General features: G+C 39.0%; 1 protein-coding gene and 1 non-coding gene across 2 annotated transcripts; both read left to right on the top strand.

Annotated features, from left to right (window-relative positions):
- The first annotated feature begins 3,484 nt into the window (after nucleotides 1-3,484).
- On the top strand, nucleotides 3,485-3,591 carry LOC150018250 (U6 spliceosomal RNA). Its single transcript, XR_016509365.1, has one exon. It is a non-coding gene; the product is annotated as a U6 spliceosomal RNA (small nuclear RNA).
- A 9,859-nt stretch (nucleotides 3,592-13,450) lies between these two features.
- On the top strand, nucleotides 13,451-23,004 carry LOC150018251 (interferon-induced very large GTPase 1-like). Its single transcript, XM_090264331.1, has one exon. The coding sequence runs from the start codon at nucleotides 13,451-13,453 to the stop codon at nucleotides 20,738-20,740; it is 7,290 nt and encodes a 2,429-aa protein (XP_090120457.1). The 3' UTR covers nucleotides 20,741-23,004.
- The last annotated feature ends 1,355 nt before the right edge of the window (nucleotides 23,005-24,359 follow it).

A 24,359-nucleotide genomic window follows, 5' to 3' on the forward strand; every position in this document is an offset into this window, starting at 1 on the left:
GGTCTTCCGAGGATATATCCTGCCCTGAATTTGCACATTACTTTCTAAATTCCCATACACAAGGAGCTTTTTAATGTTTTACTTCCACACAAAATTTCTCTCCCTAGTCTTTCCTCCTGTGTTTACAGCATGCCTACTGTTTGTCTCAACCTTAATCTCTACTCCAAGGCAGTAAGAGTTGTTCATTTATCTTTTATCATTTTCAAGGAATGCCCTCCGCTTGGTTGCTTTTCTGCCTTAAGATATCTCCGTGCTAGGCAAAACTGCTTTATATCAGTCCTTCAGAGAGCCTCCATCATATCCAAACAGACAAACACATTCTCGAGAAAAAGGTCTACTCTTCACCCTCTGGAAGCAGAGACCAGGGTCTTATAATGGCAATATCGGCTGATAACTCAAGACCTCTATCAAAAAGAGGATGAGGGGGTGTGAGAAACGCTCACAATAAAACACCAGGACACAGCAGTAAACAAGGTGTTTGTTTATTCACAGATTTGCAAGTCTGGGCACAGCCTAACAAAGGGTGTGCACGGAAGTTCAGAACAGGCCACTTTTATCCTAACGCGAGAAAGTCCCCCTATTCCCCCCATTCCCCTTCCTCTCCATTTTTCCCTACTGGATACTCCAGAGGTACAATCTAACGTGATTGACTAAATCAACTAAGGGTAGTAATTAACTCATGAATAAGTTTCCTTATTTTGCTGACCATGCATAGTTCCCAGGTGATAAATATCCCATGATGGGTGCCTTTCACACTTGGTTAACTTTGACTGTTTTTCAGGTGATAAATATTTCTTAACTCTGAATATCTGTGTCTCTCACCCCTTTTGAAAGTTTTTTTTTTAACTTGCTTATCACATTTCTCTTTTGCTGCTAATCATTTCTTACGGGTTTGAGTGTCACTTTTATCTGTTTCTCACAGGGGAGCCAAGTCAAGTACAATAAAAATGCTACAACACTTCCCTACTATTTTTAAGTTGCCTTTTTCTTCATTCAGCATTCATTTTGTTGCTATAAACTTCTGACTATTTTCTAGAGTTCCAATAGGTTGATTCTGATAATTTTTCTCTTGCTTGTTCATTGTTTCAGTAGAAGGATTGGACCTTAGAGCTATTTACCCCTTCATATTTGCTTATATGACTCCTATACAGCATGTTTTTCATAATAGCTGTGCTTAATAATTGCCTTACAATGTTCCTGAAAATTTAGCATGGTTCTCCTAAGCCAGTGCAGACTGGTTCCAGCATAACACTGGAAGATATGGTCACTGAGGACATAACAGAGGTTTGCCGAGTTCCTCTGAGAGTACATTAGCTTTCTAAAAGCTGGGTTTTGTTCTCATGAACAAAATATTAGCCACTGAATTCAACAATATATAAAATAATGGCTGAACATAATCTAGGTGGGATTTATCTCAGTTATGCAAAGCTGGTTAAACATTTAAAATAAAATTAAGAAGGATAAATAAAATAATGTAATACATTACAACAGACTAAGAATATTCCATTGTGCTTGTGAATGTGTGTGTGTGTGTGTGTGTGTGTAAAGTCTTGATTATTGTAAATAATGTTGCAGTAATTGAGGGAGTATAAATATTTCTTCAATATCCTGTTTTCACTTCCATTGTACATATAGCCAGGAATGGAATTGCTTGGTCATGTGGAAGTTGTATTTTTAATTTTGGGGGAAACCTCCATGCTCCTTTCCATAGTGGCCCAATGAATTTATATTGCCACAAACATTACACAGGAGTTCCCTTTTCTTGACATCTTTAGCAACACTCATTCTCTCTTGTCATTTTTTTAAAAGATTTTATTTATTTATATATATTTAGAGAGTGGGGAAAGGAGGGAGAAAGAGGGAGTGAAACGTCAATGTGTGGTTGTCTCTCACATGCCCCCAACTGGGGACCTGGCCCACAACTCTGCATGTGGCCCGACTGGGAATCGAATCCACAACCCTTTTGTTCATAGGCCAGCACTGAACCCTCTGATCCACACAAGCCAGGTCTTGTTGTTGTTTATTTTGTTTGTTTGTTTTTGTTTTGTTTTATTTTAAGATTTTATATATTTATATTTTCTAGAGGGGAAGGGAAGGAAAAAGAGAAAGAGAAACATCCACGTGTGGCTGTCTTGCTCATACCGCCAACTGAGGACCTGTCCCATGGCCCAGGCATGTGCCCTGACTGGGAATCAAACTGGTGACCCTTTGCACAGGCCAGTGGTCAATCCACTGACCCACACCAGCTAGGGCAGGTCTTGACTTCTCAATAACAGCTGTTTCAGACTTCTGGCCAAGATGGAGGCCTAGACAGACATCCTGTGTGTCCCTCTACAACTAAAAAGAAATATAACTACCTCAAAACTGGAGACAAGCAGAAGTTCCAGAAAATCGAGCTGCATTTGTTTGTCCAACAAATAGATAAATAAAGACGAGATACAGACCGGTAGGAGGGACGAAGCCAGGGTAAAGAGGACATGGTGTGGTGACGGCAGCAGAGGTGGCAGCTTCAGCCAGCGGAAAGCACAGCCGCACATTTTAAAAACTAGGGAGGGACACCTGTGGAGCACTCCCAGCAACAGACCACACCACACAGCTCATGGTCCCAGCGCCAGGGAAAATAAAGCCTCATTCCTTCTGACTGTAAAAAGCAGTGGGGGTTGGAGTAGAGGAAGAAACTGCCAGTCTCTCAGTAGAGTTCACTTGTTTAAAGGGTCCCCACGGTCCTAGAAAATCCACAGACCCACTCACTCTTGTAACAACGGCCAGGGCAAGAGCTAGAGAGGCACCAGTCACATATGGAAGTGAGAGAAGTGCCTGGAAAGGGGACAAGGGCTGAGTGAGCGGCATTGTTCCCTCTCAGACTCCTCCCTCCCCCTCCCCCCCCCCCACAGCTACACAACGTGGTGAAACAGGTCGCCTGTTACTGATGAATACCTAAGGCTCTTCCCCTTAAACGTAACAGGTGTGACAGCTCTACCTAAGACACAGAGGCAAACAAACACAGGAGCCTGTCAAGATGAGCAGACAGAGAAGTATGGCCCAAAAGGGGGAAAGGATCAATGCTCCAGTGGGAGAACTAAGTGTGGAGGACATAGCCAACATAACAGACGAGGAAATAGGCAGCCTAACTGATGTAGAGTCCAAAACACTGGTGATAAATATGCTCACAGGCTTGACAGATATACTTAAGTATGGCAAACACATAAGGGAAGAAGTGAAGGCTATGCTAAATGAAATGAAGGAAAATCCACACAAAACCAATAGTGAAGGGAAGGAAAATGGGGTTCAAATAATAAATGATTTGGAACATAAGGAAGAAAATAAAAAGTCAACTAGTACAGAATGAGGGAAAAGAATTGAAAATAATTAGGAGAGACATAGGAACGTCTGGGACAACTTTAAGCATGCCAATATCTGAATCATAGGGGTATGAGAAGGAGATGAGGAAGAGCAAGAAATTGAAACCTTATGTGAAAAAAATGTGCTCACTTCGGCAGCACATATACTAAAATTGGAACGATACAGAGAAGATTAGCATGGTCCCTGCGCAAGGATGACATGCAAATTCGTGAAGCGTTCCATATTTTTATGAAGCCAGTATTACCCTAATCCCAAAGACAGGTCAAGACACAACAAAGAAAGAAAACTACAGGCCAATCACTGATGAACATAGATGCTAAAATCCTCAACAGTATATTGGCAAACAGGATCCAGCAGTACATCAAAAAGATCATACACCACGATAACGTGGGATTCATCGCAGGGATGCAAGGATGGTTTTATATTCACAAATCAATAAATATAATACATCACCTAAACAAAATGAAAGACAAAAAACACATGATCATATCAATAGACGCAGAAAAAGCATTTGATAAAGTACAACACCCATTTATGATGGAAACACTCAGCAAAATGGGAATAGAGGGAGCATACCTTAACATAATTAAGGCTATATATGAGAAGCCTGAAGCCAATATCATACTCAATGGACAAAAACTGAAAGCATTCCCCCTGAAATCAGGAATTAGACAAGGCTGTCCACTCTCTCCACTTCTCCACTCTCTCCACTTCTATTCAACATAGTGTTAGAAGTCCTAGCCACCGCAATCAGACAAGAAAAAGAAATAAAAGGCATCCAAATTGGGAAAGAAGTAAAACTATCATTATTTTCAGATGACATGATAGTATACCTAGAAAACCCTATAAACTCCACTAAAAGACTACTCAATATAATAAGTGAATTTGGCAAAATAGCTGGATACAAAATAAATATACAGAAATCTAAGGCATTTCTGTACATCAACAATAAGATATTGGAGACAGAGGCAAAAAATAAAATACCATTTACTATAGCAACAAGAAAAGTAAAATACCTAGGAATAAACTTAACCAAAGAGATAAAAGACCTGTACACTGAAAATTACACAACATTGAAGAATGAAATTAAGGAAGATACAAATAAATGGAAGCAAATACCATGTTCTTGGGTGGGAAGAATCAACATCATCAAAGTGGCCATATTACCCAAAGCAATTTACAGATTCAATGCAATCCCTATTAAAATATCAATGACATATTTCACTGACCTAGGACAAATACTTCAAAAATTCATATGGAACCAAAAAAGATCCTGAATAGCAAAAGCAATCTTGAAACAGAAGAACACAGCAGGAAGAATCACGATACTAGACATCAAACAATACCACAAAACCACTGTGATCAAAACAGTCTGGTACTGGCATAAGAACAGAAATATAGATCAGTGGAACAGAATAGAGAGCCCAGAAATAAACCCAGGCCTCTATAGTCAACTAATCTTTGATAAAGGAGGAAGGAACATAAATGGAGTGAGAAGAGCCTCTTTAACAAATGGTGCTGGGAGAACTGGACAGGGACGTGCAAAAAAATGAAACTAGACCAGCAACTTACACCACACACAAGAATAAACTCAAGATGGATCAAAGACTTAAATGTAAGCTGTGACACCATAAAAGTCCTAGAGGAAAACACAGGCAGGAAAATTTCAGATATCCCACATAACAATATCTTCACAGATACATCTCCTAAGGCAAGAGAAATAAAGGAAAAAATAAACAAATGGGACTACATCAAACTAAAGAGTTTCTGCTCAGCAAAAGAAAACATCAGCAAGATAAAAAGGAAACCAACCATATGGGAAAACATATTTGCCAATGATATCACAGACAGGGGACTGATCTCCAAAATATATAAAGAGTTTATATAACTCAACATCAAGAAAACAAACAACCCAATTAAAAAATGGGCAAAGTACCTGAACAAACACTTCTCCGAAGAGGACATACAGAAGGTCCATAGACACATGAAAAAATGCTCGACATCATTGGTCATCAGAGAGATGCAAATAAAAACCACAATGAGATACCACTTTACACCAGTCAGAATGGCCATCATCAACAAATCAACAAACAACAAATGCTGGCGAGGATGTGGAGAAACGGGAACCCTACTGCACTGTTGGTGGGAATGCAGACTAGTGCAGCCACTATGGAAAACAGTATGGAATTACATAAAAAAAAAAAAAAATTTAAAAAATGGAACTGCCTTTTAAACCAGTGATTCCACTGCTAAGATTATACCCGAAAAATCCTAAAACCCTAATTCAAAAAAACTTATGTTCATAGCAGCCCTGTTTACAATAGCTAAGTACTGGAAACAGCCTACGTGCCCATCTGTAGATGAGTGGATCAAAAAACTGTGGTACATTTATACAATGGAATACTATGTAGCAGAAAGAGAGAAGGAACTCCTGCCATTTGTGACAACATGAATGGAACTTGAGAGAATTATGCTTAGTGAAATAAGCCAGGCAAAGAAAGCAAAATACCATATGATATCACCTAATACAGGAAACTAAACAACAACACAAACAAACGAACTAAATAGAACAAAGAGTAGAATAGTAGTCAATAGGGGGGAGGGGGGAGGGAGAGGAGGGGGATAAGTAAGGGAAGGGTCTAGTCAAGGAACGTGTATAAATGACTCAGGGACATGGACAACGGGGAGGGATATGATTGTGGGAGAAGGGATGGGCGGGGTGGGGGGAGCGATGGGGGGGAAATGGGACAACTGTAATTGAAAAACCAAAAAATAAAATAAAAGTTAAAAAAAAGCTTATGTGAAAAAATAATGAAGGAAAACTTCCCAAATTTGGTGAAGAAAATAGACATACAAGTCCAGGAATCACAGAGAATCTCAAACAAGCTAGACCCAAAAAGGACCACACCAAGACACATCACAATTAAAATACCAAAGGTTATAAAGATAAAGAGAGAATCTTAAAAGCAACAAAAGAAAACCAGGGAGTTACCTACAAAGGGATGCCTATAAGACTATCAGCTGATTTCTCAAAGAAAACTTGGCAGGCAAGAAGGGACTGGCAAAAAGTATTCAAAGTGATGAAAAGCAAGGACCCACAATCAAAATTACTCTATCCAGAAAAGCTATCATTTAGAATGGAAGGGCAGATGAAGTGCTTCCCAGACAAGATAAAGCTAAAGGAGTTCATCATCACAAAACCATTATTATATGAAATGTCAAAGAGACTTACTTAAGAAAAAGAAGACCAAAATTATGAACATTAAAATGACAACAAACTCACAACTATCAACAACTGAATCTAAAAAATAAGAACAAAATCCAACTAAGCAAATAAGAATAGGAACAGAATCATAGGTATGGGGATCATTTGGAGAGTTATCAGCAGGGAGGGGTAAGAGGGAGAAATGGGGAAATTGTGCAGGGATTAAGAAGCATAATTGGTTGGTACAAAATAGAGAGGGAAGTTAACAATAATAGAAGAAAGGATGAAGCCAAAGAACTTATATGCATGACCTATGGACATGAACTAAAGGGATTGAGATTGCTGAAGGGAAAGGGGGGTACTGGGCAGAGGCGAGCAAAGGGGAAAAAATTGGGACTACTGTAACAACATAATCGATAAAATATACTTTTAAAAATAACAGCTGTTCTAACAGGAATGAGGTGGTATTTTATTGTGGCTTCATCTGAATTTTCCTAATGATTAGTGATGTTCAGTGTCTTTTCATGTCCCTGTTGACCATTTGGATGTCTTCTTTGGAAAAATGTTCATCTGGTTTCTCTGCCTATTTTTTATTTAATTATTTGGAGCTCTATATATTTGTATTTTGTATATTCACCCATTATGTAGCATATAGTTTACAAATATTTTTTCCCATTCAGCATGTTTCTAATTTACTTTTTTTTGTTGTTGTTTCTTTTGCAGAAACTTTTTAGTTTGCTGTACTCCCACTAGATTTTCACTTTTGTGGCTTGTATTTTCATGTTATATCCAAAATATCTTTACTACAAATAATGCCAAGGACCTTCTTTCCCATGTTTACTTCTATAAGTTTTGCAGTATCAGGTCTCTTTGTTATAAACATTAAACCTTTCAGAGTTAATTTTTCTGAGTGGTGTAAGATAAAAGCTCAATTTTATTTTTCTGGATGTAGTTATCCAGTTTTCCAACACCATTTATTAAAGAGACAATCCTTTCCTCATTGAGTGTTCTTGGCCACTATGTCAAATATTAGTTTATTTCTTGGCTCTCTATTCTGTTGTATTGGTCAATCTGTCTTTTTTATTTATTTATTTATTTTACTAGTTCCATACAGTTGTAATTACTGTAGTTTTGCAGTATAGTTTGAAATCAGGAATTGTGATGCCTCTGGCTTTGTTCTCCTTTCTCATAATTTTTTTGGCCATTTGTGGTCTTTTATGGGGACACACAGATTTTAAGGTTGTATTTTTATACTTCTGTGAAAAACTGCCATTGGAATTATAATAAACATAGTGTTGAGTCTATAGAGAGCATATTGCCTATGTATTAGGGGTTTTATGTTTTCAGGTCTTGTATTCAAGTACTTAATCTTATTAAGTTTATTATTGTATACAGTCCTAGAAAGTGGCCAATTTCTCTTTTTTACATGTGTCTGTCCAGTTTTCCCGATATCATTTATTGAAGAGACTGTTTTTACACTATATTTTTGCTTCTTCAGTCATAGGCTAGTTGAACAGATGGGTGGGTATATTACTGGGCTCTCTATTTTGTTCCACTGACATACACATGTTTGTATGCCAATACCATGTTGTTTTATTACAATAGCCTTATAGTACAGTTTGATGTCAGGTAGCATGATACCTCAAACTGTATTCTTCTTTCTTAATATTGCTGTGGATATTCAGGGTCTTTTCTGTTTCTATATGAATTTCAGGATTATTTGTTCTAGTTCTAGGAAATATGACATTGGTATTTTAATACAGATTGCAATAAATCTGAAGATTGCTTTGGGTAATATAGATATTTTAACAATTTTGATTCTTCCTGTCCATGACTATCCTTTCACTTAATTGTATCTTCTTCAACTTACTGCCTCAGTATCTTATAGTTTTTAAGGTCAGAAGTTTTACCTCCTTGATTAAATTTCTTCCTGTGTATTTTATTATTTTTGATGCAACTGTCAATGGGACTTTTTTCTTAACCTTTTATCTGATAGTAAGTTATTGGTGTATAAAAATGCAACCAATTTCTGAGACTGAATTGTGTTTTATGCCACCTTACTGAGTTTATTTACTAGCTTTAATAGTTTTTTGGTGGAATCTTTAAGGTTCTTTATGTACAAGCATGGGCAAAAGTAGGTTTAAAATTGTTCATATGGCAAGACATGCAGGTTGTGATTATTAAAATAGCCTTATTAACTCAAAAGAATGTCACAATGTGTTTTGTGTACTCAGAACTGTAAACCTACTTTTGCTCACCCCTGTATAGTATCATCTCGTCTGCAAATCATGACAGTTTTACCTCTCCTGCACAACTGAGATGCATTCACTTCTTTTTCTTGTCTGATTATTACGGCTAGGATTTCCAATACTACGTTTAATAAAAGTGGTGAAGGTGGATGTCCTCGTCTTGTTTATGATCTTAAAGAAAAAACTTTAGTTTTTCAACATTGAGTATGGTGTTAGATGTGGGTTTGATATATGTGGCCTTTATTACGTTGAGGTATGTTCCCTCGAGCCCCACTTTGCTGAGTTTTTATTATGAATGGACATTAGATTTTTTCAAATGCTTTTTAAAAAATCTATAATATTTATGTGATCATGTAATTTTTATTCTTATTTCCTTTAAGTGATGTGTCATGTTAATTGGTTTGCAAAATACTGAACCAACCCTGCATGCCAGGAATAAATCCTACTTGATCATGATGTATGGACTTTAGATGTATTAATGAATTCAGTGTGCCAATATGCAATGGAGGATTTTTGCATCTCTGTTCATCAAAAATACTGGCCTATAATTTACTCTTTTTGTAGTGTCTTTGTCTGATTTTGGTATCCAGGTAATGCTGGCCTTATAAAGTGAGTTTGGGAGGCTTCTTTCCTCTTTAATTTTAGGAATACCTTCAGAAGAATAGCTACTTATTCCTGTTTGAATGTTTGGTAAAATTCATTTATGAAGCCATGTGGTATAGAACTTTTGTTTGTTGGGAGTGCTTTTATTTGATTTCCTTAGCAGTGATCAGTTAGTTCAAGTTTTATGTTTCTTCTTGATTCAGTCTTGGAAGATTGTATGTTTCTTGGAATTTATCCATTTATTCCAGATTTTTCTGGTGTTGTCTCTTCTCCACTTTTATTTCTTATTTTATTTATGTGCCCCCCTCCCATTTTTAAAAAATAAGCCTGGCTTAAGTTTTATCCATTTTGTCAAAGAACCAGCTCTTGGTTTCATTGCTCTTTTATAATTTTTTTAGACAATTTTATTTATTTCTGACCTAATTTTTATTATTTTTTTTCTTCTACTCATTTTAGGTTTTTCTCTATTCTTCTTTTCCTAGTTTTTTTAAGGTGGAAGGTTGCATTGTTTATTTGACATTTTTCTTGTTTCTTGAGATATGCCTTTATTGCTAAGAACTCTTCTCTTAAAACTACTTTGGCTGTGTCCCATAGATTTTGGTTTGTTGTATTTTTATTTTCATTTGTCTCATGGTATGTTTTGATTTCTTCCTTGATCTCATTGCTAACCAATTCATTGCTTAGTAACATATTATTTGGTCTCCATGTGTTAGTGATTTTTAGTTTTCTTCTTGTAATTGATTCTAATTTTATGCTATTGTGGTCAGAAAAGAGGCTTGATATGATTTCAATCTTTTTAAATTTATGATACTTGTCCTGGCATGGCTCCATTGGTTGGACATTGTCCCACAATGCAAAAACATCGCTGGTTTGATTCCTAGTCAGGGCCCATACCTAAGATGCCAACCAATCCTGCATTTGGATACAGGCAACAGCAACTAATCGATGTTTCTCTCACACATCAATATGACTCCGTCTCTTTCTCTTTCCTTTCGGCTCACTCTAAGAGTAAATAAATAAAATCTTTAAATAATTAATAAATAAAGAATAAATTTATTAAGACTTGTTCCAAGGACTAACATGACCTCTATCCTGGAAAACACTCCATGTGCCCTTAAAAATAATTTATATTGTGCTGCTTTTGGGTGAAATGTCCTAAAAATATCAATTAAGTCCATCCAGCATAATGCATCATATAGGGGCAGCGTTTCCTTGTGTATTTTCTCTCTCAAGGATCTCTTTACTGAAGTCAGAGGAGTGTCAAAGTCCCCTACTCTTATTTGCTTAGTGTCAATCTCTCCCTTATGTCCATCAATATTTGCTTTATATATTTAGGTGCTGCTACATTGAGTGTGTAGATGTTTACAAGAGTTATATACTCTTATTGGACTGATCTCTTTAGCTTTATAAAATGTCTTTGTCTCTTATTACTAGAGTTATTTTAAAGTCTATTTTGTCTCGCATAAAAATTGCTACCCCAGCTTTTTTTTTCACTTATATTTGCATGAAATAATGTTTTCTATACCTTTACTTCTGTTCTATGTGTGTCTGTGGTCTGAAATGTGTCCCTAGTAGGCAGCATATGTATTGGTCCTGTATTTTTATTTATTCAGCCACCATATGTATTTTTATTGGAGAATTTAGTCAGTTTACATTTAAATAATTATTGATAGGTATGTAGTTGTTGTCATTTTATGAATTCTGGCCTGAAATGTTTCTGTTGATAAATCTGCTGATAGCCTCATGGGAGCCCCTGTTAAGTAACTAAATATTTTTCTCTTGATGCTTACAATTTCTCTATTTGCCTTTAACTTTGGCATTTTAATTATGATGCGTATTGGTTCTGGGACCTCTTGAGAGTGAGTCTGATGCAGGTCAATGTTAGGCTCTGCAACTAACTAGCACTGGGCTACCTGTTTGAATCTACATAGCCATCCACAGTGTGATGTTTCCACATCTAAGCCTCACTGTGTAGGGGGGGAGTGGCCAAGCTGTGTACCAACACTGCCTTTCACCAGCACTGACCCAAGGTCAGATCAACAAAAGGCCCAAGGCACCCCAAGATCCCCCTTCACCTGCCAGCAGTCTGTTGGATCCAGTCACTGAAAGAGTTCTGGACATATGCAAGTTGATTGAGGTAGGTTCTCAGTGAGTCACCAGGTAGGAGTTAGTGGTATTCACCGGGTTGGTAGAGTCAAACTCAGTGCCCATGCTGGGTGTGGTGCCACTCAGCAAGTCTCAGGGTACACCTAGGCCTGCTGCCACCTGCTTTGGACTTGCAGATATTTGTGGTGAGGCAGAGGCTCGGGGAGTCATCAGGGTGAGGTCAGTAGGGTTCATCAGTCTAACACAGAACAAGATGTGTCCATGTGGATGGAGAACTCTGCAAAGGCATAGTGGTGCCAATTGACCACACAATGGGAAAAAATCACCCTTGTCCCAGAGTCACACATCTCAGTATCTCCCCATTCAGCTTCACCATCCTGAGTCTGCCCAGACCTCTTTGAGAACCTTCCATGAAAGCCTGCACCACAGGCCCAGGCTGGCAACGGCCAGCTGACTCTTCCACAGGGTGTGAGCTCAACAGGGCGGGGCCACATAGAGTTAAAAGAGTGGAGTTAGTGGATGTCCCCTGGGAAAAGTGGTACCACTCAGGCATGTAGGAAGAAAACTGGCCCCCGCCCCAGGACCATACAACTCAGTGTCTTCTCATTTGTCTCTGTCACTCCAAATCTGCCTGGGATTTTTTAAGAGCCTCCAAGAAAGTCTGCCCCACAGGCCCAGGCTGGCTGGGTTGAGCCACCTTGCTCCCAGGGGGACCTATGCAGCTGAGATACCCCTCCAAATTCGCAACTACAGCACGTGGGTATGGGGCAGGCCCTTTTTGTGCCTCTACCCTTCCTACCAGTCTCAATGTGGCTTCTTCTGCATATCTTTAGTCATAGGTCTATTCAGCCAGACTTCAGTTGGTTTCACAGGATGATTGTTCTAAAATTTAGTTGTAATTCGGTTTGGTCTTGAGAGGAGGTGAGTATAACTTCCAACCACAAGGTGCAATCTTGGATCCCTTATTCTTTTTTCTTTATTCTTCTCTAATTGGTTATTTCAAAATTTCTGCACTCAGACTCACTTACTCTAAAAGGCTTTTTTTTTTGAACCATGCCAAGATGGGTGGTGGAAATTCACTGGCTCAACTGGTTGCACAACCCATACTGAGGTTTTCTGCCTATTACCAGAAAAACAAGTGGGTGACACTCCTTTCATAACCCTTGGTATATGGTACTTGATTCCACAGTTTCCTCGGAGGCATGATTGTTTGTGCATAGGTGTTTAATTAGTTATAAAATGGAGACAAAAAAGGAGAAACATCTTATGCTACCATAAAGCTAATGTCAAGAACTGCATTTTAAAGAACAGAGGAGTAAAAAATATTATAAGATGGCATAAGAAGTGACAGAAGAAGAAGGAAACTATTTAACAAAGGCTTGATAGAAACTAACTGAGGAAAAACAATGGGTATTATCACTTTTGTTTTTTGTTTTTAAGATTTTATTTATTTTAGAGAGAGGGGAAGGTAGGGAGAAAGAGAAGGAGAAAAACATCAATTTGTGAGAGAAACATTGATCAGTTGCCCCTCACATGCACCCCAACTGGGGATGTGGCTGACAACCTAGGCATGTGCCCTGACCAGGAATCAAACCAGCGACCTTTGGCTTTGCAGGATGACACTCAACCACTGAGCCATGCTGTCCAGGGCTCACTCTTGTGCTTAAAGTAAAGATCAAGCATGCATATTTTCATATGAACACTATAAAAGCAGTCCATGTTGAGAACACCCACAAGGATTTCTTGTGTGCACACACACATACACTAAAATATTTTAAACACTAATATATCTGTTGGAGCAAAGAAATGAAAAGATGGCAATGTCTTAAAGACTTGTTCTTTAGTACCCTTGCCCTTTTTGCTGTGTGGCTGACACTTCCTAAGTTCATGACACGGGCTAACTGAGTGTTTTCTTTCCACAGCCATGGACACAGCACAGTCCACCACCGATGAGCCCCATCTCAGAAGTAAAACAAGGCAAGATCTCGAAGAGATGTTGAGAGAAGTAGGACTGTCAGTTGAGTACTGGTTGCCCAAGCTGCAAGAACACCTGGGTGTGACCTGTGCCCAGGCCTTACAACACCTAGAAAAAAGTGATCTGCAGAAGCTGAAATCCCAGGCACAACATTCCTGGGAAAAAAAGGCCTTGGAGAGGCTACCTGACCTGTCACAATCAAATAGCCTTTCAAAGTTACAAAAGTCTCAGGTGGGAATGAAAAAGAAAAACAGGAAGAAAGCAGAGCAGGTGCTTCAGGAGATGAGAGACTTGCTGTCAGAAGGGAGGCAAGGACAGGAAGAGGCGCTGAAGAAAAAAGAGGCGGAGCTGAGGCAGGCAATGGAGATTCCCAAAGAGTACTGGCCACGCCCTGAAAAATCCCTAACAGAAGTCATGGAAAGCATGCAGAGACAACTCAAACTCACAGAAGGGACACTGTCTCACAGGGAAAACCTCCCAGATAAAGCTCTCGTGAGATGGGCATCTGGAGGGCTGGCTCTGCGGGGAATTTACAAAACCAGCCACCAAAGGGAGCTTACAGAGAACAGAGAGGAGCTACTCAGTGTCCCCAAGGAGTTCTTACTCTTTGGTCCTGAGCAGGGCACACGGATGGAAACAAGGGAATTCACATCTTCTGAAGCAGAATCCATGTTCACCCAGACAATAGAGAAGCTGGGCTTCAGTGTAACTGCCTCAGCCAAAGGTGGAGGTTGGGGATTTAGCTTGGAAGCTGGTATAGACCACAGCAAACATTCAGAATCCAAGGAAACCCAACAGTCACGTTCTCAGCACTCGTATTTCTGCTCTATGAGGTTCAGCTACGTCCCACTCGCCTCCTGCCACTTTCCCACGGATCAGCTTCAATTCTCCAAGGCTGCTCTGCAGGAACTGAAATGCATTGAAGACCTTCTGGATCAGCCTGCAGATCCAGACAGACCCTCCTTGCTGAGACGCAGGGCTGAAGCTTTCTTCCACAGGTTTGGCTCTCATGCTAACCAGGGCCCTCTGCACCTGGGAGGAATCTACTGGTGGAAAGCCATTTCACAGGGTTTTCAACGTGAGCAACTGGCGAAAGTAAAACAGCAGGCAATAGAGGCCCTGAATGGTTACATAAGGGGCAGCTACAGTGGCTTTGGAGTGAAAGCTGCTGGAGGTGTGGATGTGTCAGGCTCCCATTCAAATTCTTCCACCCAAAGCACAACCTTCCAAAATCTCAAAACCACACTCCAGTTATCTGAGGCCCACACAGGTGGTCCGCCTGAAGCAAACGGCTTTTTGCAGTGGAAAACTGGCTTAGTCGCCAGTAATAAAACCTGGTGTATCATTGACCGGGGACTTCAGCTGGTACCCATTTGGGATATCATCCTCTCCAGCCACAGAAGGGATTTTAAGGATCCGCTTCAAGTAGCTAAATTACTGAAAGACAGCTACACTACTCTGACTGGCCTCACTGCCCAGATCCAGGATGGAGAAGAATTACTGTGTGCTCAGGAGAAGGCTAGGGTTTTCCTAGAGGATGTGAAATCCTGGGAGGTGTGTGATCCTGAAGAGCAGATTAAAAAACTGATAAGTTTCATGCAACTGTTGAGTCAAAAGACGGAAAGTTATGACACTTGGGTTAAGATATGGCTCACAGATAGGGGGGTGCAGAATTTTCTCGTGAACACTGTTAACTTTTGCAAAAAATCTTCCATTTATAAAACTAAATTTGTTAAAGCTCAGTTGCGCAGCCTTTTGGATCCTCATATCTACAGAGTGAATAACTTTCCTCAGGCTCATTCCATCATGCAGTGGCTCTTTCAGTCAGAGTCAGAGCAAGAGCACATCAACATCTCCCAATTTCCTGAATTAATTAAAATCTTAAAAGAAACCCAGAATATTCTCATGGAATTGAAAGCCAAACCTGAGTCTGCAGAAATAGTAGAGGAAGCTCAAAGAAAGGCCACTTATAAGGTCAGCTTGTCTCTTAGCTGCTTCTTGAATTACCTCCAAGAAACAGAACAGACAGACACACAGCTCCTGCTGTGTTCCATTGCAGCTGGTGCAGGATATAATATAGTAAAAAATACCTTTCAATATCTCCTGGGTTGTGATGAGTTAGACTTCCTACTGGATAAAATGCAGACTGCCCACGAGAAATACCAGGAGCTCAAAAATATTTCCCCCTCCAGGTCTCAGGCATTCCTGCTGTTCACAGGTCTTACAGCTACTGCTGGAGTTACCGCAATTTTGCCAGAAGAGAAAACACAACGCTTGACATTAATAAGAGACCACATGGGCCCATCTTGGTCAAAAGAAGTTGCACATGTCCTCTCCAAACCTAGAGCAGATCATGATTGGGAAAACCTAGAGAAAGACTTGAGATTCCTCATTGATGGTAATTATGAAACCACCATCTCTTGGTTGCAAATGGATGAAATAAGGAAAAACTTGAAAAGTATTTCCCATGAAAAGAAACAATCCAATGAACCACATGATAATGAAAATAGCAAATGCGAAGTCACAGGAGATACAGCCTTCCAAGAATTACTCCAGCGCCTAGGCCTAGAACATTACTACCCAAAAAGGATGAGCAGAGATAACTTCCATCTGATCCACAAGACTTCTGTGTACAACACCCAGCCCAGCTCTGAACGGGAGCTTCCCTTCTATTTCCTGCAGAAGCTGCTGGTACTGGATTATGAGCTGAGATACCTGGTCTTCAGAGAGGAGGGAAACACGCAAAATCAACTGTATCCATGCACCTCAAATCAAGAAAATGAGGCTTTTGATCCATATGAAGACTGGTTTGAAGACAGTGATACTCCCACTAATCCTTCAGCCACTAATCCTAGGCCCCATATTCACCCTATGGACATTCAGATGGCAATTCTTCACTGTGCAAATGATTATGCCAGGCAGTATATTTTGTCTAAACTTTCCATTTGCCAGTTTGCCCTCCCCATTCTCATACCTAATCCCTGCAATTCTCAAATTGAATTCACTCTCTGGTCTCTCAGTCAAATTAGAAAAAACTGGCAGGAAGCAAGGAAATCACCAAAAGGGATGATCAATTATAAGAATAAGCAGATGTGTCATGTCTCTACCCCCATTGTGTCTTTTATTAGAGTTGGAAATAACTTCTCAGCTTCCAAATCTCAGATCATGAACTGTCTTCTCAGTAAACATAAACATGATGTCTTTTTTCACCGACATTGCAGAGGCAGCACCAAAGACAGTCTCTTGATGAACGGTGTGGTGGAAGTCTGCTGGTTCTGTCCTGGGGGGGAAGATGAGGACAGATTTGGAAACTGCTTAACCTTCACCAATCTTCATGGAGATGCAAAGGAACATAAGAAGCAACTCACCTTTCTGCAGGAGGTCTCTTCTCTCATTGTCGTCCTCATGTCAACTTCTGATGACAATAAAGAAAATCGAAATGTTGTCCGTGACCTGAGTCGGTCACCAAGACCTTTGATATGTCTACTTGACGACAAAGAAAAAATCATGATCAATAAGTCTAACCAAAAAGTGAGAATTGGAATCAGGAACAGAAATGAAGCAGAATTGACAGAGGAGCTCGTTACTACAATCAAAAGTTTGCTAGAGCTCTCGGACACTGCTCTCAGTTTGAAGGACTGTACCCCATATGCTCGCAAGCAAGGATTCCTTATTGATGAAGACCAGAGAGAATGCAAGGACGCCAAAGAAAAGGCAGAGAGCCTAATGGCCCTACTGAAAACAATGGAGATATCTCAGGTGAAGGAAAACTTACTACCCCTTCAAGGACACTTGTGGCATCTTTGGTGTAAAATGGACAAAGAACTCTATCACCTGAGAGAAAAGGGAAATCGGAGCATTGAACAACACAAGAGTGAGGTTGAGACAGAGAAACAAAGAATACGGCACCAACAGTTGACCAGAGCCTTCCCTCTCAATGACTTAATGCATTCTGTCCTTCAGATTCTCCACAATGATTCAGAAACACACAGCAAACTCTACTTTTTGCAATGGCTGAGTGTGTTTTTGGACAACCTGACTGCAGGACACTTGGAAGAACTGAATGAAAAGAAAATCTCTCTGTGGTCACTAATACAAACAGAAAACCAAAGGGTACCAAAGAGCAGCAAACGGCAAAGTTGGCAAAAAGAGGTAGAAGTTATCTCAAAAGAGATTAGTGATTGTACCCTGGGAATTGAGCAACTTCTCAGAGAAGTTGGCCAGATCTATGAAGCTCTGGAAGAAGCTTCCTCCACAGAACGTAGCCTTTTTCTCTCACTTCCCCAGATTGCTGCAGATCTGATGATATCTGGTGTTCCCATTGAGCTGATGGATGGGGATGCTTCCTATGTGCCTCTACAGTGGGTGACAGCTGTTTTTGACAAGGTCTCTGAGAAACTTGGAAACAAACGGCTATTTGTTCTCTCTATTCTTGGCTTACAAAGCTCAGGGAAGTCCACTCTGCTGAACGCACTTTTTGGGCTGCAGTTCACTGTCAGTGCTGGGAGGTGTACCCGGGGGGCCTACATGCAGCTTCTGAAAGTAGAGGAAATATTCATAGAGGAACTTGGCTTTGACTTTGTGCTTGTTGTTGACACAGAGGGACTTCGGGCCCCAGAACTCAATAATAAATCAAAGAATCATGACAATGAGTTGGCAACCTTTGTCATTGGACTTGGAAACTTAACTCTGATCAATATTTTGGGGGAAAATCCATTAGAAATGCAAGATATTCTAGAAATAGTTGTCCAAGCCCTTATGAGGATGAAACAAGTAAAAATCTCCCCAAGTTGTCTTTTCGTCCATCAGAATGTGGGGGAACTTACAGCTAAAGACCAAACTATGGAAGGACGAAGGCAGTTAGAACAGAATCTAGATGAAATTGCAGCAACGGCGGCTGAGCAAGAACAATGCTCAGATGTAACCCGTTTTTCTGATGTCATTAAGTTTGATATCAATACACAGGTCTACTACTTCGCTCACCTCTGGGAAGGCAATCCTCCAATGGCCCCACCCAATCCTCGCTACAGCCACAATGTCCAACAACTGAAAAGCAGAATTCTTATGACTGCCCAACAGGAATCTAGAGGAAGCATCATGAAAATATCAGATATAAAATTCCGAGTTCAAGATTTGTGGAGAGCCCTAGTAAATGAGAACTTTATTTTCAGTTTCAGGAATACCCGAGAGGTCATGGCCATAAGCAAATTAGAAACCATGTATAACAGTTGGACCTGGGAGCTGAGGAGTCATGTGCTAGACTTGCAGAATCAGCTGATCAACCAGATTAAGAATGGGAAAATCCAGACACTCACAAGAAGCACATTTGAGGCTTCAGTTACAGAAAAGTATGAAACTATCAAGCAAGAACTTGAAAAATATTTTAATGAAGATTCAGATAGTGAAATACTACTTCAGTGGAAAGCAAATTTTGAAAATAAGCTAACAAACCTTAAAGAGGCACTTATTTTAGAAGCCAAAAGTAAAGCCAACGGATATTTTAGTTATAAAAAGAATCAAGAAATACTGGATAACAAAAAGGTAAGTTATGAAAAGGAATTATTGGATAAAAGTAGAACATTGGCTTTAACTCTAAAAGGGAAAGAACTGAGTGAGAAAGAGATACATGAAAAATTCAATCAACTTTGGGGAAAATGGATCTATGATGTGTCCTCAACTCTCCTACCAGTCTCAGAACCTAACATTGATAGGGAATCTGAAACCATCCTTTTGGAATACTTTAAAAAGGAGAGAGACATAGTGAACATACTGGAAAATAATTATGGAAAAGAATTTAACATCAATTATAAGGAACATATAAATATGAAAAGAAAGCATCATGTACTTCCAAGGCAATTAGAGTTATATGATGAAGAGTCCATAAAAATAGCTACTGAGCACATTATTTCAAGATTTGATGAAACTATTAACAACATTCAGAGGCAACAGCAAGATTATGATCAAAGTTATTTCCATGAAATTTTGAAAATCATAGAAGACAATGTGAAATCTGCATCCCCTGAGGGAAGATACACATTTACAAGTAAATACAAAATTGACTTATCTTCATATTTATTCCAAAGAGCATCAAAAATGTTTAAAGAAATACACAAAGAATTCAAAATAGCAAATAACCCTGTAAACTATCTGGAAAACAAGAAAAGTGATTTCCTCATGAGTTTTAAGATCTCTTGTCAAGGGGCAAGCTCAGTCAAAGCATTTGTTGATTTTCTGTGGCACAAACTCACTCCTGCTATCTTAACCACTGTTTGGGGGAAAATGACCCCTAAAATTGCTGGGGACATGCGAACTACCTTCCCAGCTTTCAATGGAAACAGGGCTAATCTGGAGAAACACATTCTAATCTCTCTGGTAGAAAAAGAAAATTTTTATAATTACTGGGAATACATTCATAATCCAAAATCATTTTTTAGGAATTATATTAAAAGTAATATTGAAAGATATTGTGCAGAACAAAGAAATAAAAAAATCAAGACTTTTCTAAAAATAAGTTTAGATGACATCAAGAATACTATCCTCTCAGGTATACACGAATCCACAGCAATAGCTAAAGATAAAAGCAGCACTGTATCTGGGTGGTTGGATTTATTCTGTGATCAACTGGGGAGTAAGTTGATCTTCCCACGAAAGGACTTGATAAGCATTGAACACCAGGAGATAAAAGATATTGAGTTTCTCAAAGAAGCCATGAGTGAAGCTTTGGATCCTGCAATGAACAATGTAGAAAAGAAATGTTTCAGTACACCTGTAGAAGAAATAGTTCCTGAAATCGAAAAAATGCTCTCTGGACATCTCTCTGGATGCTGGAAACAGTGTCCCTTCTGTAAAGCAATTTGTACAAACACAATCCCTATACATGATGGAGATCACAGTGTTCCTTTCCATCGTTCTCAGGCTGTCAATGGATGGTACTCTATTGGTACAGGCCACTTTGCCATTGAGCACTGTACTGCTGCAGTAGCAAGTGAGTGTTCCTTTGTTTTAAGCGATGGTAGGGAATTCCGGTATAAGAACTATCGGCAAGCAGGAGGGGAATATGCCACATGGAGCATCACCCCAGACATATCCACCCAGCCACACTGGAAATGGTTTGTCTGTCACTTCAGATCAAACCTAGAAGAAAAATATCAGAAAAAATTTACAGGTAGAGGTGAAATCCCTGAAGCATGGACCAAAATCACAAAGCAGGATGTTCTTGATGACTTGAAAAAGCAATAATAAGCAATAATATTCAATGACCACAAAAGAGTACCAGAATCTGAACAAGAGTCACAGTATCCAAACAATCCTAAAATACCTTTTTACTCACAATGACAACCTTCATTATTTACATTTTTCAAATAAACTTTAAAAGGAAGTCAATTAGCATTCAAGAGTTCAAGATTTCCTGTGAAAGGACTTCACATTTGTCTCAATTTCTTCTTTGAAAAACAAATTACTGAAATACATAAACATTATATAAAAATCAAATAATATCCATTTAAATACATACTTCATATTTTAAACTATTGTTCAGAATGTTCTATTTTAAAATGTATAATGCTATATAAAATCTCAGAGAAATTCATTTTCATTTCGTGTGTATGCTAGTTTTTACTGTATTTTTTCCATTGCCATTTATCCCCACTATACCCTCTTCCACAAGAAAATCATGTTCCTAGAGGGAAATGAAAATCACTGCAGACTGCAACAAATTTTTATAAATTAGCTCTATGGACATTTTAAGCCAATATACAGCTTTTGGCTGGAAGCTACAAATTGCCTTTATTTTTAAAGTGTACTGTTCTCACCTCTTAAACTGTGACAAAAGGTTACTAACCCTTAAATGGAAAAATGCTCATGGAAAGATGATTCCCAAGGATAGTGAAAATTTAGACATATTTTTTCTGGGGAAGAGTAACACAGACTTGACCTAATTTGCATCAATTCAGGAAACACTATCAAGCAAATATAGAAAGTAGAAATAAATTTACTTTTTCTGAATGAACCTACACCTTGTTTTTCCCTGTCAATTTCACATTTCCCTCTACATGCTTTAAAAAACAGTTCAAGCCCTGGCTGCTGTGGCTCAGTGGATTGAGTGTCGGCCTGCGAGCCAAGTGTCTCTGGTTAGATTCCCAGTCAGGGCACATGACTAGGTTGCACGTCAGGTCCCCAGTTGGGGGCGCAAGTGAGAGGCAACCTCACAGTGATGTTTTTCTCCCTCTCTTTCTCCTTTCCCCTCTCTCTAAAAATAAAATGAATAAATTATAAAAAAAAAAGTTCATAAAAGCTTAGGTATTCAAAGCCTGGTATTCATACAGGTCTAAGAAGGACTGGCTTTTGGAACAAGATTCATGAGCAGATGAAAAGGGTCATTTTAATCAAGGCTATGAAGAAGGCCAAATTTCATTACATCGTTAATGATTTTAAAAACTATTTCTTCAATAATGAAATATCAGCCCTGGCTGGTGTGGCTCAGGGGATTGAGTACCAGCCTGCAAATCAAAGGTCACCCATTCGATTCCTAGTCAGGGCACATGCCTGGGTTGCAAGCCAGGTCCCCAGTTGCAGGTGCGCAAGAAGCAACCATACATTGATGTTTCTCTCCTTCTCTTTCTCCCTCCCTTCCCATCTTTCTAAAAATATATAAGTAAAATCTTTTTAAAAATAATGAAATATTTAAAATATATAGTTTTTAGGTTCTGATATTTTAATAAAAAATTATCTTTCTGTATTTGACTGCAAGTAAATGTTTATCTCCAAAATAGGCACCCTTGAGACTTTTCACGCTATTTAAGCAATAGAGTTATGATCAGAATAAAAATGAAAACTATCTAAAGCCAACCAAGAACCTGAGAGGAAAAAGAACTCACCCTTCTGCAGACATAATTTCCTGAAACAATGACTTATGCTCAATTATCAAAGCTGATGAGTTAAAGGAGTCCTGATACAAAGAAGAGAATTTCTTTATGTTGGACATAAGAGTATCCAGTGGCTTCCATTTACAGAAATACGCTCTACCCCTCCATAGCCAGTGAAAACAGACAATCCAGAGAACAACACCCTAAAACTTGGATCTTCAGAGCTCGGTGATATTGCTGCTTCTGCTATCTTTGTACCCCCAAAGAGCTTCAGGCATATTCTCAGAGGTCTAATGACCCATGTCTCCAAATGAAATCCCATAATACAAAATTTATAAATGTAACAGGTATTCTTGAACAATATGGTTTCTTTTTTGTTCTCTGGAATATAGTCTTAGTACGGATTAGAAGTATCTCCTGATATGATCATATTCAGATGGTGTCCGAAGCGGAAGTCCTGCAAGAATGGTGCCTTTCACATTACTGCATCCTTGAAAACTGCAATGTTCAGTTAACATTTACTGAATACTTTTTGTCTTTGTTTAATGAATCCATAATGGCCTTTAATTAAGAAGTATCTTATATCAAATATTAACTTTGATTTCTTCAGCCCAAAATAATTATGTATAAATAAAAAAGGTTTTTGATAAATTCTTCAGTCATTTATGCACTGTGATTATTAAATGAGATTCATCGGCTGTGCTCAGGGGATCAAAAAACTGGCAAAAGGTACATTGGGATAGAGATAAGATGACTATGTAGATGGGGTTTTCTGCACTAGTGGAAAGAATAAAGCTGCCATTAAGATGGGATCAGGATTATGGGAATTACAGTGTCATTGGATTGGGGTCTGCTATTACTTTTCCTATTTTGCATTGTACTGAAAGTCTGGATAGTACAAAAGAAGCAAGGAAATTAAGTAAAATATATAATTATTGAAAAGGAAGAAGTAAACTTTCATGTGATATAATTTTCTATATGGAATATTCAATACAGTCTATAAACAAACTGTTAGAACAAATAAAATAGCAGAGAGCTTTTTCTTTTTTTTTCTTTGTTATTTTTTTCCATATAAAATTATGTATTATGAAGCTGTGGGCTTGCAGGGGATAACATTTATCATGTTAATGAAGTTCCTTGGGTATTTATGTTTAAAAAATCATGATTAATGTTGATTTGTACCAAATCTTTTTTCCGTATCTTTTAAGGAGAGCATATAGTTTTTCTCCTCTAGTCTGTTAAATGGAGGAATTACACAAATAGGTTTTTTTCCAAAAACAAAGGTAGATCTTTTTTTCCTGATTAGCTCAATAATGCACACTCATCAATAATTCAGCCAGTTGCCCTGGCTGGTGTAGATCAGTTGGTTGGAGCATCGTCCCTGAAACCGAAAGGTCGCTGGTTTGATCCCTGGGCAGGGCACATGCCTGGGCTGCAGTTCAGTCTCCAGTCGTGCGGTGTGCCAGAGGGAACCGATGGATGTTTCTCTCTCTCATGGATGTTTCTCTTCCTCTCCCTTTCTGTTTCCCTCCCTTCCTCTCTCTCTAAAATCAATAAGCATCTCCTCGGGTGAGGATAAAAAATAGTAATTCAGCCAGTATATGAATGTGTATGAGACACCTCCTGTGTGGCACTTCAAGTCACCCCGAGGATAAAAAATAATGTCAGCCAGTATATGAATGTGTATGAGACACCTCCTGTGTGGCACTTCAAGTCACCCCGCTGCTGCCTCCTGCTCCGTCAGCACAGCCGCAGGGACTCCATGGTGCAACCAGACAGCCGCCCACGCAGCCCCCTCCCCTATCCCTCTGTTTTCTGCCCTAGGCTTCTTGATGTAAGAAAGATTATATTTCCAAAATAATTCAGAAAGCTTTACACTATATGAATATCTTTTTGAGAGAGAAATAAAACTGTTTGTGAGCAAGCTGACTTCAAAACCCAAAGTGGTAGAAACTCAGCTCTCAGCCATTAGCTCTCGGCTTATAAAGGAAGCG

Source organism: Furipterus horrens, unplaced genomic scaffold (assembly GCF_987537825.1).
Source record: "Furipterus horrens unplaced genomic scaffold, mFurHor1.1.pri manual_scaffold_2, whole genome shotgun sequence".
NCBI lineage: Eukaryota > Metazoa > Chordata > Mammalia > Chiroptera > Furipteridae > Furipterus > Furipterus horrens.

What these genes read in the sequence shown, in the direction of transcription:
- LOC150018251 (XM_090264331.1), top strand. Translation starts at nt 13,451, where the DNA reads ATGGACACAGCACAGTCCACCACCGATGAGCCCCATCTCAGAAGTAAA.